At 32.7% G+C, this 16,986-nt stretch overlaps 2 protein-coding genes across 4 annotated transcripts in view; both read right to left on the reverse strand.

The window, feature by feature from the left end:
- Positions 1-6,263, reverse strand: part of LOC137924847 (uncharacterized) — a 30,673-nt gene extending 24,410 nt beyond the window's left edge. The window contains exons 1-4 of the mRNA XM_068768225.1: positions 6,163-6,263; positions 2,909-2,987; positions 2,662-2,804; positions 1,382-1,631 (exon numbers count right to left, since the gene is read on the reverse strand). Coding sequence (XP_068624326.1) covers positions 1,382-1,631; positions 2,662-2,804; positions 2,909-2,986 — 471 coding nt within the window. The 5' untranslated portion in view covers position 2,987; positions 6,163-6,263. The remainder of the gene's footprint in view (positions 1-1,381; positions 1,632-2,661; positions 2,805-2,908; positions 2,988-6,162) is intronic.
- A 725-nt stretch (positions 6,264-6,988) lies between these two features.
- sm (smooth) overlaps positions 6,989-16,986 on the reverse strand; it is a 543,953-nt gene continuing 533,955 nt past the window's right edge. For all 3 annotated transcript variants that reach the window (XM_068768460.1, XM_068768463.1, XM_068768462.1), the window contains 7 exons: positions 16,508-16,618; positions 15,298-15,419; positions 14,682-14,832; positions 13,933-14,051; positions 12,697-12,785; positions 12,041-12,185; positions 6,989-9,914 (listed from right to left, as the gene is read on the reverse strand). In XM_068768460.1, coding sequence (XP_068624561.1) covers positions 9,911-9,914; positions 12,041-12,185; positions 12,697-12,785; positions 13,933-14,051; positions 14,682-14,832; positions 15,298-15,419; positions 16,508-16,618 — 741 coding nt within the window. In that variant the 3' untranslated portion in view covers positions 6,989-9,910. The remainder of the gene's footprint in view (positions 9,915-12,040; positions 12,186-12,696; positions 12,786-13,932; positions 14,052-14,681; positions 14,833-15,297; positions 15,420-16,507; positions 16,619-16,986) is intronic.

Raw genomic sequence — 16,986 nt, forward strand, 5'->3', positions numbered from 1 at the left:
CGTGTGAAAGAGAGCGCACTACAATACTTGGTTTTTATTGGTTGAACATTCTTTTCATAGTTTCAAATCGGTAGAAATATGGACTAAGCTTGATTAATAATACACTTACAAACGTGCTTCCAACCATCCTTTTAAAACTATCTAAGGTCAAAGAACTCTTCAAGGCTTGCTCAGAGATCTACTTTGAGTCAGTCTCCTACCACCCAAATCCTCTCATAGTGAACGCTTCTCGCTACTCCCCCCGCACCCCCGCGTACATCAAAACTCCTCCTAGCTCTTATATCCTCGTAGCTCTTAGGGTTCCCACAATCCAATCATCACACCACACACGCTGCAGACTCAACTTTGCCAGCGCTAGCTATACAACATCAAGACCCACGATACCGTGTTCTTCACAATAGAACAAAACATTACTCACACCACATCAATCGTATTGAAAGAGGCCTTCCTCCTTAATCGTGAACATCGCGACGATTCGCGGGAGGATCTGGATCCTTCCTTAGATCGCACTAACAACAACACTGAACATCTCTACACGAGTAAAGCTATATCTCCTAGATACGAGCTTTATCATGCTACAGTAATGCGAGTGGTCAGTAATTTTTATTTTGATAATTTACCGGACCCTTAGGCTCCATGAACTCGGTACCGATGAAGCTGTAAATGCCCATGGACCACCAGCATCAACTCTTATAGAAACAATAGTAGTAGTAGTATGAAAGAGAAAAAAATAAAAATGTTCGTGAAAAAATTAAATAATGTAAAATAGTCCCTGTCCCATACAAGATAGGGGCTACGAGAGGCTCCCAATAACGGGGGTAAAGAAAAAATAGTAGTAGTCGATATACACACTTCTACTTTGGACTTAATGTTCTCATTACCTCGAAGACATTGGTTCTATGAAAAATCCCATATACGTTCATTGTGTAACATTTGTCAAACCTATCAGCTTTTCAGACGAAGAACCCACTTAAGCTAGCCTGATCTGATAACCTAGACAGATCAGAATTTTTTCCAGCTACATTGGTGACCTTGTTTTTTTGGGTCATCATCATATCTGATTCGATCTCACAGCGAAACTTCAAACATCCTCTTCATTGTTCTCTAGGTGATCTTGAGGCTTCTAATAAAGCCCATCGTAAACGATCACGTCTCTGATCTACATGTCATCACCGGTAACACGCTGTTCAAAAGCCTTCGTCTTCAACCATTGCAGTATTTTTAACGATAAAATCTTTGCAGGTAGTTTAAAATAATCTTAATCGATCTATATGGGTCTATAATAACATACTCTTTGATTTTAAGCATACATCCCCCTTCCCCCTTTTTATAAACACAATAGTATTTCCTAAAGTTGATGTAGAAAAAAAAATTTACTTACATTTTTCAGTTTGGATACGATGTCTGTTTTGAATTGTCCAGTCTGCCATCTCCCAGCCTTGAGCACATAGTCCGGGGGTAAAGGTTGTAACTTGGATGCCGGCAGCACCACCTTCTTGCCTTCGAACTTCTTCTCCACATTCGCGACGCTTGTTTCCACTTTCACTTTACCGTACGTATCATAACCCAAGTTGTGTCTAGGTAACGTCTTTTTGAATTGTTCTAGCATAGTTGTTTTTATCACTTTCAATCTAGAATTATGTTTTAAATAAAGTCATACATACCTAGGCTTCAGTAATATATAACAATATACTATATTATTACAGTCTGTTTGTGCTAATAACAAAGCAACCATAGCATTTAACCTATCATTGTTCACCGGCCTACCGTTCGAATTTTAAACTACTAGCTGTGCTTCGTGACTTTGTCTGCATGAAATTCAACAAAAAAAATATATTTTGTTTATTATTTCTAACTACCCACAATTCGAAACGTCACCGTTCGCTGTCTATTTCCGTTTCAATTCAAATAAACACAAACTGTTACGGATATATATGAAATTCATTATGACAGTTGCGCCATCTATCGAAAATTAGTCATACCAACTTAGAAACCTTCGTGGGTTCATTCAAAACAACTTTGCAAAATATCATCATATGATCAAACGCATAGTTTATGATTATAAAGACATACGGATAAACATTTATATATACGTGGGAGAAAAATGGAAACATTACGATAGAAAGATAGGATTTGAACATGGGACCTCGCGCAAAAAAATCCCGGACGAGCCCCCATATTTTTGTGGTATGTTCAAGGGAAAGACACTCGAATTTACTTCTAATTAATCGTCAATGTCAATCCTTCCATCTTTCTATCCTAACGTTGCCATTTCTCTCCCCTCCCACATATATATAGACATACTAGCTGATCTCGCAAATGTTATTTTGCGAAAAAAAGTTTAACTAACAAAAAAAAAGTGTTGATCGTAGATGGATGAAAATTTAGGATTGAATGTATTTTCGTATGTTGTATTATAAAAAAATAAAAACAAAAAATTTCGTCAAAAATTAAAAAAAAATTAAGGGTGAACAACCTTTATCATTTAGGGGTATGGAAAATAGATAGTAGCCGATTCTCAGACCTACTGAAAAGAAAATCGGTCAAGCCGTTTCGGAGGAGTACGGTAACTAACATTGTGACAAGGAAATATTATATATTAGATAGATAGTTATTTCTTAGTAAACCACGCCGGCTGTCTAGTTGATGATGAAACCTCACCTGACTTGTATAGAGTCGTATTCCGTACATGTTTTGTGACACTTCTTGCATAGGATCTTTGAATGTATATCACTTTCATTTATAGGTTTATCGACAATCTCGCTCAGAGCATCAACCAACTGTTTCCCGGACTGTAGAGTTGTCTGTAAATTATTGATGCTCGGTTTTAATGCGTGTACAAACACTCGTAAAACCTAAAAACTAATCACACACGCTCATAAAAAAAAAAATTTTTTTATTCACTCACGTGTTCTCCAAAAATATTCACACCGTTCCTTAAAGATATACCCGCTCTTGTGTTACAGATGAAACAGAAGTGGTTCATTCTAAAACATTTAAAAACAATTTTTAATTTCATCACAAATGAATACATGTAAAAAAATTTACTAAAGTAAATAATTCTCAAATATCATCGAAACAATATTTAAGTCAAATGAAATTAAAAAATAAAATCAAAGCTGCAAGATGTCCACAGCTGGGATGCCTCTCTCATTAACACATTGTTAGCCTCCAAAGTCACCTATCTACCCCGTAATATTCTGAATGCTAAACGCGTACTGTGTCCAAGCTAAGGATCCTCGGTGCCATTTGCTTCCAATCACCTTACAGACCTGAATTGTCCAAACTCCTTGATACTTCGAGCCATTGTTCGAAATTTAAAATTTTCGCAAATCGCAATTTATTCATTTAAAACAAGCAAAAGAATTTTTTTTTTACAAAAAATATATTTATCGAAATCATATGTGTACACAAAATATGTGTATTGAAGTTAGATATATGCACACGTATATGACAGCACTTCTAATAATACTTAAGACGCCGGTTAGTTAATTACGATCGGTGTTTGGATTTCGATAATTTTATGTCGGAATAATGATAATAATTTCCCCGCATATTGTAAACAAATAATTAAAAAAGTGATACACAAAAACAAAAAGTTAAGAAAATAATAGGAATGTAAATAGATAACAAGAAATGTAATTGTGATAAAATGTGATATACAAAATGTGATATTAATGTAAACAAACAGAAATAAAAATATAAAATGTAATGTGAAACGAGAGAAGAATGAAAGGTCACAGAGCGAAAGAGAATGAAAGGAGAAATGTGTTAGAAAATTGAAGAGAAAGAAAATAAAAAAGATGTGAATAATTAAATAAATTTGCGCGTAAAGTACCTGTCCCACAAAAGATAGGGGGTACGAGAGGCCCCCAATAGCGGGGGCCATAAAAAAAAAATTATTCACGCCGTTAATTTGTTTAGTATTCCCAGGAGCTGACATGGATTATATAAATTTAAATAATCGGACAATCAATTGGAGCCAAAAATAATCGTTGAAAGAGTCGCATGTGACTCGCGAGCCGCAGTTTGGTCACCCCTGATAAAAGCCGTTCGCCATAGCGAACTGAAATTAAAAGTTCGTCGGTCTTCTAATTCGATCTCTTAAAAGTTGGAACAAAATGGCGCAAAATATTATCAGTCTACCATTAACAAAATTTAAAACATATTAAAATAAATTAACAGAAAATGCTTATTATTCAATAAATGTACATTTAAATGACAAGAAACCGTAGCGGTGATGTCGCCTACTTACTTTGACTTAGGCTATTTTTTTAAACATTATTAAAAGATGAGCTATTGCGGTATATCATCCTACTTCTTCTCCACAACTATAACACCTTGCGAAGCAGAGTAGAGTCGAAAATAGAATAGATTTTTTATAGCTTCAGGCGTTACCTCGCGGAAGTCCATCCTAACTAAGAAAGTGACTAATATATAGCTACTTCCGCTATGCAGCATCAGTTGTACAACTTTACAAAGGGATTAATCCTTTCTTAGATGAATAGATAAAAAAGTTGACCGTCAATAAGAGTTCTGTTAAAAGTTCCGATAAACGATTTTTCTTTCATTAATTTGCTACCTAAAATGAGGTTTAAAAGCCTCTTCCTCAAGCTTTTGAAATATATAATGCCAGTAAGGCAAAACTGACAATCCAAAAAATGTACAATAGTAAAATTTAAAAATAAACAGTTTCGAAAATTCCCCAAATTTCCAAAAACTAAACAGAAAATTCACGTCATCATGTGTACATTAAAACATTAATGTGTTCCCTATAATTACTCTCGGAGTCCAATAAACATATTTAACATTTACGGAATGAAGTATACATCATCAGATTACCAGAATGTGCTTCACCTAAAATCAATTTAACACAAAAATATCTGAATCTTTAGAGACTCTAAAAATGACTCGATTTCCCTTGGTGAAGATCCCTCTAAAGTACATGCTGATAGTACGGTAGACCCTTATCACACCAACAGCCATCGCCCCACACAATATAATAACATTCTATAACGCGCTGCGATTTGTAAAAAGACCACAAACTCAAATCATGTTCATTATTTGATCACTTTTACTATATCCTTAAAAAGTGGGGTAAACTATTTCCAAGCTCTATTATCAATTTAAAAATTACTCAAACTATATAATTTTTATGTAATAAACTATATAAATGAATTTAAAAACATTACCGTATACACATATACCGTACGCAATTGCCGATATATCATATGCTATGTTCATACAAACAGAACACAATAATAACTCTAATAAAAATATATATCTAGACAATAAAAGGATAGATAAGTAATATATGTCTATTTTAGACAATAAATTTGCTGAAGATTCGTGTATGCAGGTCAAAGAGTCCTTATATTACTGTTTATAAATAAAAATCTATCTCAAATTTCAAGCATGACTCCGAACAATTATATGTGGGTGTATTTTTCTAGACGTTCAAAAATAATCTTCGAACATGTTATAGTAATTAATACTGGTTAAATTATATTTTAATATTACGTAATAATGTAATTAAATCATATTGTTAAAAAAATAAATAATATACCTTTGATTGAAGTTAAAATATCCTTAATTCGTTCCAGGTGTTATATTATTTTTTATCATAATTTACTGCTAATATTGTAACAATGTCCAACAATATTTTAAATTAATCACCACACACGAAACACAATACACGAAAATTAGAAAACAATGTCAGGAATTTTTAGAATATTTATTATTAGATACATTATAAAAGAATCTTCACTTAAATTATTGATTTGTTAATGGTTATATAGTTAAAAAATATAGCACTGCGGGTCACAAATTAGAATCTGGGTGTAAATACGTATTTCGTGGTTATTTTCGATATGTACTTGTAATCAAACAAATCACTTTCTAAATTATGTAATAATTTAAGTTTCACATAAACCGAAATGCTTATTAAGATATTCTGTTTACTTTGTTATCATTATCAGTTACCGCAAGTTTAAATCTATTGCCACCATACACAAATGAATTTCAGAAATACGTAAAAGAAAAATGGCAGTCAACATGTCTCCAATATTCTAATAATTTGGCAGCCATTTTGCTGCATATGCCGTTTCGTTAACTTAAATTTTATCTAAAAATCACAATTTTAATTAAAACAAATGTAAATACCTGTTAGAAACATTGAGTTTCGAAGAAATTTATTTGTTCCTGAAGGTTTTCAGAAAGGTTTTTTATATAAGTTGTCAGCAATGATTCTCTCGCACAAAGCAGCCACCATTACGTTTTCATTTTAAATAGTACATGTTATTTCCACTAGAGGCGCTGATCTGTCTTTGCGTTTTGATACATTATATTATAATTGTTTTTTTTCTTTATTTAAGATTTAATTATGTTAAAAAATATAGATAATTAATTTAATTTCTTTAATTTAATACAAATATGTAAATATTTATTGACAGTTATTTATATTTTTTGATATATTATATTAAGTCTATGGTATTAGTTGGCGGGAAAATTGAACGATGACATTTGTAGACGTAGTTGTATATTTTCTGAGTAAAATAAAAGTTAAGCTTTACAAATGTTTATTTAGTAAGAATAAAATGAAACCAATGAATCGAAACATCGTTTATTTCTATAAAATTTACATTTCTCTTCGCGCGAATGCAGCTCTCTAAGGTATACTTCAAAATTTTATTACATAAATTTTTACACGAGAAATCAGAAAAAATAAGAAACAATTTTTATATTTATTTACATATCGACATAGAATTTAACCTTTTAACTATACAAATATTTTTTTTAATTAACTTACTTTCATGAAATCTCCGAGTAAACCAGTGCAGCACCTTTCTTTGAATAAAAACATTCTACTTATAGAATTGTTAAGTAAACGTTCGCAATAGGAGTAAAATTTAAAAAATTGATAGGAAAATATCTTTTAACCATATATATGTTGGTAAATGTACTTTCAAAATTAAATTTTATCCTATTAAGTATCAATAAAACTGACTTTATTCCTACCGAAGAATTAGACTTGAAGTAAGAAAAACTTTTTAATAAATTTACTAAAATGAAATCTATTTTAGTCTTCAACTAAAGCAAGCGGTGGTATCCGCTTCATTGTTTAGTTGTACAATAAAAATCTTTGGTAGACTTTAAAAATCAATTGTGGTAATGCTTACGTTTCATATATTGCAAAATTAAAAAAATTAATTCACTACAAGAAGAAATTATGTGCGAAGTAGTATTTGAATATTAACACATGCAAGTATTTCTTGTTTTTGAAAGTACTGTTAGATTTTTGATATTTCATGCACTATGTGTCAGGGGTGGAAACAATATAGTTTGTAAGTTGTGCATTCCTCAACATATACAGTTTTCATATAAATTTCACAATTATTTGTAGATATATCTTCAGTATTTATATATTTTCTTATAATCTCTGTAGGTCGTTTTGTTCATTTATGAGTAGGAAACAAATAGGGTGTGGATTATCACAAATCGCTTTCTGACTTGTCTAGTTTTGTGCAGAGTGGATGTGTAAAAATGAAAGATTGTTGTGTTGACATGTATTTAATGTTTACCATGTAACTACAAGACCTAAATCCCAATGAAAGTTCTAGAAATAATAGAAGAGAACTAAAATTAATGTTGTTACATCGCTTTATATCAATAATGTCCGAGTGCTGTTTCGTTTTGAGTCCTTCAACCACGGGCCTGCGTCTTAGCCATGTATACATCTGTGCTTGTGTGCTTTCCGCACATGTATATCTGTTTCATGTATATGAATGAGTGGTTACATCAGGCATTCATTTTAACATTACTTATCATATACTCTAGTTATAGCTGCCTTCAAATATTTGTCTCGCAGTGTTTTTATAACATCTTTAAGAATTTTGATGGCAGCTACAATCTATTGTTCATCTGTGTTGTCTGCCAATTGTACTGAATATAACAATAATACAACAAATAATGAACAAATAATAACATCTGTCTGTACATTGTTTCAACTGACCGGAAGCTATCACGACATCGAAGTCCTAATACTAAACATTTATATATTTTTTTTTATTAATTATTTATTTTCATTCGAAAATATTTCTAGAGAAAAAGATATGCATCTAATTACCTGATAATAATGGTTTTTACACAGCTATTTTTAATGACTATACTGTTTTTAGTTGTCCGGCTATATTGTTTACTACAAAGAATTAGAAATAAATACAATTCGTAGTTGTTAGATTTCCACTAAACATTATTTTATTAGTAATTAAAATTCAACTCTCTTTAGTTAGTTAACATAAAGCAAATATTACTAAATTACAGCAAAGATAATATGAGAAAGGTTATACACGAGTATTGAGTACTGCGGGGGTAGTTTTAGAAAAACGATTAGTGGAAATCTTATGTTTTTTTTTTAATATTTTGTGCCGCAAACAGTAGTATAGATAACTTACCACAAATTCACATCATACAAACATCTATAATTATACACGAGAATGAAAAAAAAATTTAGCTCTATCTGTGGTGTTTTACAATTTTTTTTTGCAGACTATATCTAAGTAATCCTTGTGCGGCGTTCACATGTTTTTCATCTTCAACCATCGCCGATGTTTTTCGTATTTTTAAGAAAAATTTATAGAAAATCTGTAGTGTCATAATTTCCCACTAATCGAATATAATTGACATTGCGACTACTAGCCTAAAGAGTGCTAAACTATTTCTTACATTTAGACATTTTTTTTTTGGTTCTTACAAAAAAGACAATAAAGGCCCCGACTGGGCGAGCCCATGCAAACGCAAAGAAACATGCACACTCGAAGCGATTAAACACTAATAAATGAAAATGAAACTCAAATATATTCTAAATAACAGCATTTTTACTTTATTCCATGTACATTGGTTTCACAACTAACATGTATTGAAGTCCCTGATCCTGAAACAGGATGGAATAGCTCGGCCGAATAACACTAAGTGTGCGGCCACACATAGATACAGACTCGCCAACTAATATCGTCTAATACAATCACTAAAACTCGGGATAAGCACACACCATCCTCAATACCCCACGCATAGACACCGGAGCATTTGAGAATGACAATATGCTCGATACAAAACTAAACTCTAAAAATACAAAAAATAATGGGAATAATGCTTAAACAATAACTAAGCCGCTAATCATTAAGAGAAAAAAGGAAAAAAATAAAACAAAAACAGAAATGCGTTCGCATTCGGAGCGTGGCTCCATCTAATCAAATGAAATCAATATAATTCACAAATAAATGAAAATAAAAGGAAAAATTCGTAATGGAAATGTAAAATATGTGTTAAACATGAAAACTCTTGTTATTGTGTCTAACTTATATCGATAAACTAACTGTTAATGTCTTTATAGGAGTGATCTAGATCACAAATATAACGTAAAATTAAGGAATAACAAGGATGTTGCCATTTACAAAAAAATTAAAACTTCCATCTACCCTCATCTTGATTTCTTTTTACTGGTAACTAACTACATGGTTAAATCATCGGGTATGCTGTTTAAATAGAGCCAGTAATATATTTAGTTATTAAAAGTGCAAACTAAATCATATTTTTTAACTCAATGTCAATGTATTTAAAATTGTAAATTAGCATTTTATCAATTTGTCCTGTCTAAAAATGAGTATAAAGCAATAGTCAAAATTATACAAACTCTATATTAAATCATTAAAAATGTCAAGTGGGCAATATTTCGGCATATAATTTTGATTTCGTTCAAATAGTACATATTATTCTGCGGTTAGAATTTTTTTTTTGTAATGGCAATACCAGTCCCCCCCGGTAATGAACCCGCACTCGTGGTGTGGCTGTGTGTGTCTGTGTTGCCGTCCGTCTTGATATGTGTGTGTGTGTTTGCGTCGCTGCGTCTCCGTTAACTAGAAAAGCAAACACGTTTATAATGTGAGTTTCGTATGTAGTAATATGCGGCCCAGTGTGAACGGCTTCAAGGATTTCAATTTTGGAACCCAATAAGAAATTTATTATGCTATTTAAGAATTCTTAAAACCGTTCTATACGACCAGGCACAAATGTAAAGTCAATAGATAAAAAATAGGGTATACTCTATAAATGGAGTTGTCAACTAAAAGAAAATAAAGAAAAAAAAACTTAAATATAAGCGAATAGAAAACTGTTTCGATCTGTAATAAATGTAATCGACCTCCCCAAAATATTTACACTAGTTATTTGTCACTCTGATATGTAAATTTCTATGTGAAGCGAACAGATAATACCTTACACACTTTTAATTTATAAATTGACTTAATTTAGACGGGACAAGCTTGAAAAGCGTTACAACGACCTCTCACATTGACGGCAGTTGTGCACGTATATCGAATAATTACAATAATATACATCTACTACGCTATATGCAATTACAAATTGACTTTTCCACACGATTATACACGCCATCAAAAGGATATGTGCTCGCTCTATTACGCCTTGCAATGGCATCGACAACATGGCGCCCTAACACGTCGATCCGTGTCTTACACTAAAATTGCCTTCACCATTTATTCCGTTACACTCGTGTACGCGATTGTACTTACACTACTTCGGCCCAAAATAACCATTAAACACTCAGTTTATTTACATTTCTCTTTACATTAAATAGGCTATATTTAGAAACTTTGGCTTACCATTTGGCATTGACAAGACAAAACAATAGGAATCCATAAATAAAACAGACATTTTACAACAAGAGGGTAGCGTTCCATCATAGAACGCTTTGTCAAATAATCGATCAAATTTTTTCCAACCTTCACAACTTAACATTAGGCATTCATGTAGATTCTATATAAGAATATTTTTATACCACCCAAAAACTAATAAAGAAATAATTACGTATATTATATAAAACGTTTCATCTTTATCTTTCTTTCGATATATTTCAAATTTAAACCGAATCGTAAATAATATCTTATGTTTTAAGTAAAGGGAGATAAAAATTTTTATACTTTTACTGTACACGTTTGTATAGTGACGTATCAAAGTGGTTAATCGTTTTGTTTTTGTCTATGGACATCACAAACAATGTAGTCCATCGAGAATACAACACAAGGGTGAGCCGAAAGCAAAAATAAAGATGAAATTCGTATCTATGGTCCCTACTATAAACGGTTTAAAATAGAGTTATTCTGTATTCAACATTCGTTCCATAAAGCTGCGAAGAGTAAAACAGTCGAAAATTTCGTTTTCAATAGATATATATAAACAGGAATTTAAAATTATATATTCATTTAAACATTAATAATTTTTTTTTCTGAATGTAATTATTTTTTAAATAACAATCGAACGGACGCGTTCACTTTTATTTAAAAAAAAGTACCAATACTTAAAGATATAAACAATAAATTCACTATAATATAACATATATTCATGTAACACACAACAATTAATTAAAATTTTAACTACAAAACATTTATTAATATTTCAAATAAGAAAAAATACTTATTGCAAATAGAATTTATATGCGTAAAAGGGATACATGCTCCCTGGAAACATTTTTTTTAAAATAATAAATGAACTAATTCCGAGTCCACCAATTTTTAACGTACTATCATTCGATTGTATTTCAGATGGACGTATACGTTTATAGAAGCATAATAGAATCTATACAACTCATCAGAGGACATATTAGGCCGGTTTATATACTACTATAGATAATAAATATATATATGTATATGAAAAAAAATATTACAAATCGCACTAAACCTTGCACTCATTTGTGCGGAAAATGAATCTCCATTGTGACACTAATATACATCTATAAGAACACTCGATGAAAGAAAAAAATAAAACGCATACGGCCAGTGCGGCTTACGACTGGCAACACTGAGCGCTCGCTGTCAAATCTGACAGATGGAGTCTTACATTTGGTCCGATCCCTTAAACACGTGATGTCTTTTACAACACTTTGCCATGTTCTCCATGTATATGAATTATGTATTTTTTATTTTTATTTTACACGTCGCTTTATTAACTAATTGATCTGCTGTCTTACTAGTATTCGTCCTCGAGGCCGTTATTTTGACCTTGTCTGTTCTGTTCGGTGTTCTGCGACTGGTTCTTAATCTGCTGGCCCTTGTTCTGGCCGATCTGTCGCGACGACGAGAAGCAAAGTTTCATTACGAACGGGAACTTCGCACCTGCAACGACGATTCGCTTAATTAGAGCACATTCTTATTATAAACGACTGATTCACAATTGATATATAGGTAGATCACAGGTGCTTAATAACATTGATCTTTAGAATACCCACATTTTCTTATAATGTAATGTTCGCTATTTAACTCAAGATTGATTATGTATTGACTTATCTACAGAACTATAAGAAAAAAACCAAAAGATTAGAGTTCAGCTTAGATTAAGTTAATTACACGCCTAGTTAATTAATTTAGTTCATTTGAATTATTAGCGGTATGTGCACGGCGAGACAGGAGGGGGGGGGGGGTCTGTAATTCCGTTCCGGGAAGTTGAACAAAAAGAAGCCTTCCACCTAACTTTTCTAAGAAGTGGCACAGAAGTTACGGTAGTACTGTAGTAAAGGAAATGTGATGAAAGTTGCTTAGTGTTGCCATATCACATCCGAGGGTAGTTTTAATTTTGGGGGTAAAACAAAAATTAATATTCTGATCATGGTATAATTAAAGTATTCACCAGGATGCTGGATTGTGGCGTGGTTGCATGCCATGATCGCCATTACGGACTGCGATATGTTCGTGAATTCCATCAGACCCGATGATGATCTGGAAATAAAAAAATCACGTGTATTCATCTTAGTATATAAAAATAGTAACAGATACAAGAAATAAAAATAAACTCGTAAACCCTATATTTCGTCTTTAAAATGTTAGAAAAACCTTAACGTACCCGAGAAAGCATTTATAATGAAATACCACAAGATATCAAAGACCTTAAAGTACATTATTAAATAAATCTTTTTATAGTCTTATTCAACGTTTTTAGTTGATCGAAATGTGTGAAATTTAGTTAACACATTTGAATTTGATATCATAATGTAATTTATAACGGTAAAGTTGATAGATATTTGAATAAAGAAAGGGAACCCCAATGCAAGCCATGGTAGCCTTAAACATGTTAAGCGGGCCGTCAGCCCTGAGAACATACTCGACCCCTCTTCTTATAAAATGATGAACTTGCTTCTGAACGATTAATCCTTGGAATACTAAGAAATTGTCTTACCTAGGCTTTGTAATAACACTAGTATCTAAATATTGACTCTCTGTTTCGAACTACAATGGGTAATCATTGACTCTAAGGATCAAGGTTAGTTCATCGATTAAAACAGAGGTTTGATTAACTTTTCTATAAGGATCTAAACAGAAACTAGATACTTTGACGGACCTCTAAAAAGTCTCACAAATTGCCATGGGCAGAGCACACTTATATTGGTGATGGAAGATGGAGTAGGAAAGTGATGATGCAAAGGCGCGTTTACGATGAAGAGGATTGGAGCTCCTGTCTGGCACCGAACAAATGTACACTTATTCAGATGATGTACATTGTTAGTACCTTTTTTGCCTTTTTTAAAAATCAAATCAATATACTATTGATCCAATCAGTAATACTATTCATATTACATATAGTTACATCTAATATACTTGACAGTTAATACGTTTCTTCTTAATTTTGTTAATGAAACGAATCAGTACAGATCTAAATATATCAAATCTTGCAAAAGTAGCTAAAATAAATTTAGAAGCCGTTGTTTTTGCCTAAAAACCTATATGAAATAATAAACTATTAAGAATTTACGTTTATTAATTTGAGGGTATTTTGAAAACGACCACTGCATATGTAAATATCTATTCAATGGAGTGTATACCACAGATATATCATTCTACGTTTGAAAATTAATAGAAGTAAGTTTACCTCTCGCTCTTCAACGGGAATTTGGATATGGTGTGTGGCGGTGCGACCCCGTAGTCTTTGAACACCTGCAGCAGTTGGTCGTCAGAGACGTCTGGCGGCGTATTGAAGAAATGCAGGACCTGAAATAAATGTATAATTATTAACCCTGCTGGAAAACTGTCGTCATATTAATATGTAGTAGACGTTAAAGATTACCAAAAAAGAGATTCCAACACAAGGAACAGAGCGAGAGATCGAAGCTCGTAGAAAGACAAAAGAGAAAGAGACGGAGGAAAAATAAAACTAGAGAACTTGAGATTGATACGTTTTTCATTAGAATTTTTTTTGCTTTATAGCAAAAAAATGAATATTCTATTGATGTACTAGGTGTAAAGTATTCTAATATGATTTTTAATCTTACAAAGATTTTGGTATAATTTCCAGTTTGAACGGAATGTTGGTGTGTTTCTTGTAATACTATAGCAAGTATAGCCTAGCAATTAGGATTAAAAACAAAGAATTTATATGATATTTTTTGTGAAAAAGCAGACGCTTGTAAACGCATCTTAACATTTATTTTCAATTGTAACTAATTTCATCTCTCCACTTTATTTGTTTAATATCATGACTAATTTTTCTTTACAATTATTTGGCGCCCATTACAATCATCTGTTCCTTTCACTCGCACAGAAAACAGTTGAGAAAGCGCTATCAATCCTATCATTCATCATTAGGTGTGTCTATTTGAAATATTTCGAATGTGTTCTTACTTTGGACGGAGGTTGTATTCTGTTTTTGTGTATGGAGGCGGGTGTAAGGAATCGGTTGTTCTTGTTCCCGACGTAGTCCTTGAAGGAGGGGCTCTTGTCGGGCAGCGGGTACGGGTTCATCACCTCGGACAGGTAGGCCTGCTTTGAAAACCTGGAATAAAAACATAATAAACATATATCACCATTTCCGCCAACTTCCACAACTGGTCATAGATCTTCCCCACAGATTTCCAATAGATCCGGTTGGAGGCAACCGCCTGATGCCTTCAATTGGCTCACACTATCAAAGAGCTTGGCCACCCCTGATATATAATATTTTTATAGACCATATTTTTGGGGAATTCTGCTTCTCCCGTCCTATTTATACAATTAATAATTATTCACAGAATATTATTACTATAACGCTCTTCTCTCATCTATTTTTTCCTCTTTTTCTCTCTTCACAATATCTTGCATTCTTTTTTTACCTTTCATTTCTTACATCGCCTTACTATTCATCGCTTTTTCTGCAGGATCCTAAATTTACATTTTATTTTATATAATTAATATTTGCATGAGACTCCCCAGGTTACCGACCCCTGTATTAGAGCTATTAGTAAATGCAGGTGTTACTTACGCCAAGGTCAGGGTGTAGTCTCCGACGGTTACATTGTTCAGGTTCTGCACGCAGCGTTCCACCGACACGCCGTCTCCCATTTGGACCATCGCAGTACCTTCCTTCGTCTTCAGGAATTTTATCTGAAAATATTGACAAAATAAATTTATTATATATTCCTTGAATCATATTCACTTTTTTATTGGCACCCGCTATTGGGAACCTCGCGTGCAACCCCTATTTAGGTACGCAGGGCCAAAATTTTCAAAAAAAAAAAAAAATTACAGACTTCTATTTTCATCGTGTTCTTTTATCTTTTATTGTAATTTTACACATTTTCATATGCCACATTTTCTATATTTCTATTTTCATACTTTATTTTCATTTCTTATATCGCCTTCCTTATTTTGCTTTCATTTTCAGACTACTATTACTTTTACATTTTTTATTTCGTTTCATCTTTATTTTTCCAATCGTTTCATTCCAATTTTAGATTCACATTTTACTTTATTAAATTCTTTTTCACATTATCTCACAATTTGTTTCTTTTCCTAGTCTAAAACGTCTAGGATTTGTTACTCTTTATTACAATAATCTAGGAATTAGCGACGTTTCCCTCCCCTAATTTCTCTAGCAACCAGTGCCAGGGTCTGGTCCACCACACCACGAGGGACTCTCCTAAAGTTTAAACCTATGCAGGTACTCAGAGAACCCACCGTGCCCCGTAAACATCATCACAGCTAAGCGGTGACTTGACGTAATTATCTATTCGGAATAATCAGAAACTACCCACGTCACTACGTTGAAAATACTGGTTGATAAATTTATTGATTCCATAACTAAACAAATTGAAAAAAAAAATTTCTAGGAATACCCTCCTGTAAAACAGTGAAGCTTGCTAATATACACTTAAATTAGTAGGATTAGCACAAATTCTTACTTCTTCTTCTTACACTAGATAAGGCAGCCGTGGTCAGGGTTGTGAGATAGCCATTCTTACAGTTTCCCGCTTACTGATCCTCTTTAAGGCATTTCGCATATCACCAACATTATTTCAGCCGTAGTTTATTCGCAGTTGAATACGAGTCTTCCCACAGGTTTCTAATAAGGCCTGAAGCGGCCTACTCCTAGTGTCTTCCGGCGACCTTAACATCCTCTGTCTACATCGTGATTTATAATGGCTTTCACCAAAAGAGACCATGTTTGTTTGAATAAATCAATATTTACTTACTCTAACCACATTGCCATAGAGACAGCAAAGATTGAAGAGCCGGTCTGCATTGGCAGTCTGTGGATCAAGGCCGTACACCATCATCACAGCACCTTGTTGTGGTGGGCCACCCTGGAATTGAAAAAATCCATATGAAGTTTCATTTAAAACTCAAACACACACACATGTATTTTTCCATTTCAACGATTAAAAAGTCTTGTGAACAAAAAAAAACTATCTATAAAAAAATCTGAAAATCTCTCTGAAAAAAAAAATCAACTTTAAACCAGGCCCGGTTTATTTTATTTTCCTTACGCTTCGAATGCTTTTCAGCACCCATTTTCAGAGGTAGAACTGATAATTGAATTGATAGTTATTCAGAGGTACCTTCTAACTTATTGATTATTGTTTTTTTTTTAAGTTTTATTTTGTACATGTCTTAAAATATTACTCTCATAAGAAAGCTGTGGATACACACGTTGAAGTTATTTCTATAGATA

Source organism: Battus philenor, unplaced genomic scaffold (assembly GCF_028537555.1).
Source record: "Battus philenor isolate CCGP_79_NKW_IND1 unplaced genomic scaffold, ilBatPhil1.0.hap1 SCAF_25, whole genome shotgun sequence".
Taxonomy (NCBI): Eukaryota; Metazoa; Arthropoda; class Insecta; order Lepidoptera; family Papilionidae; genus Battus; species Battus philenor.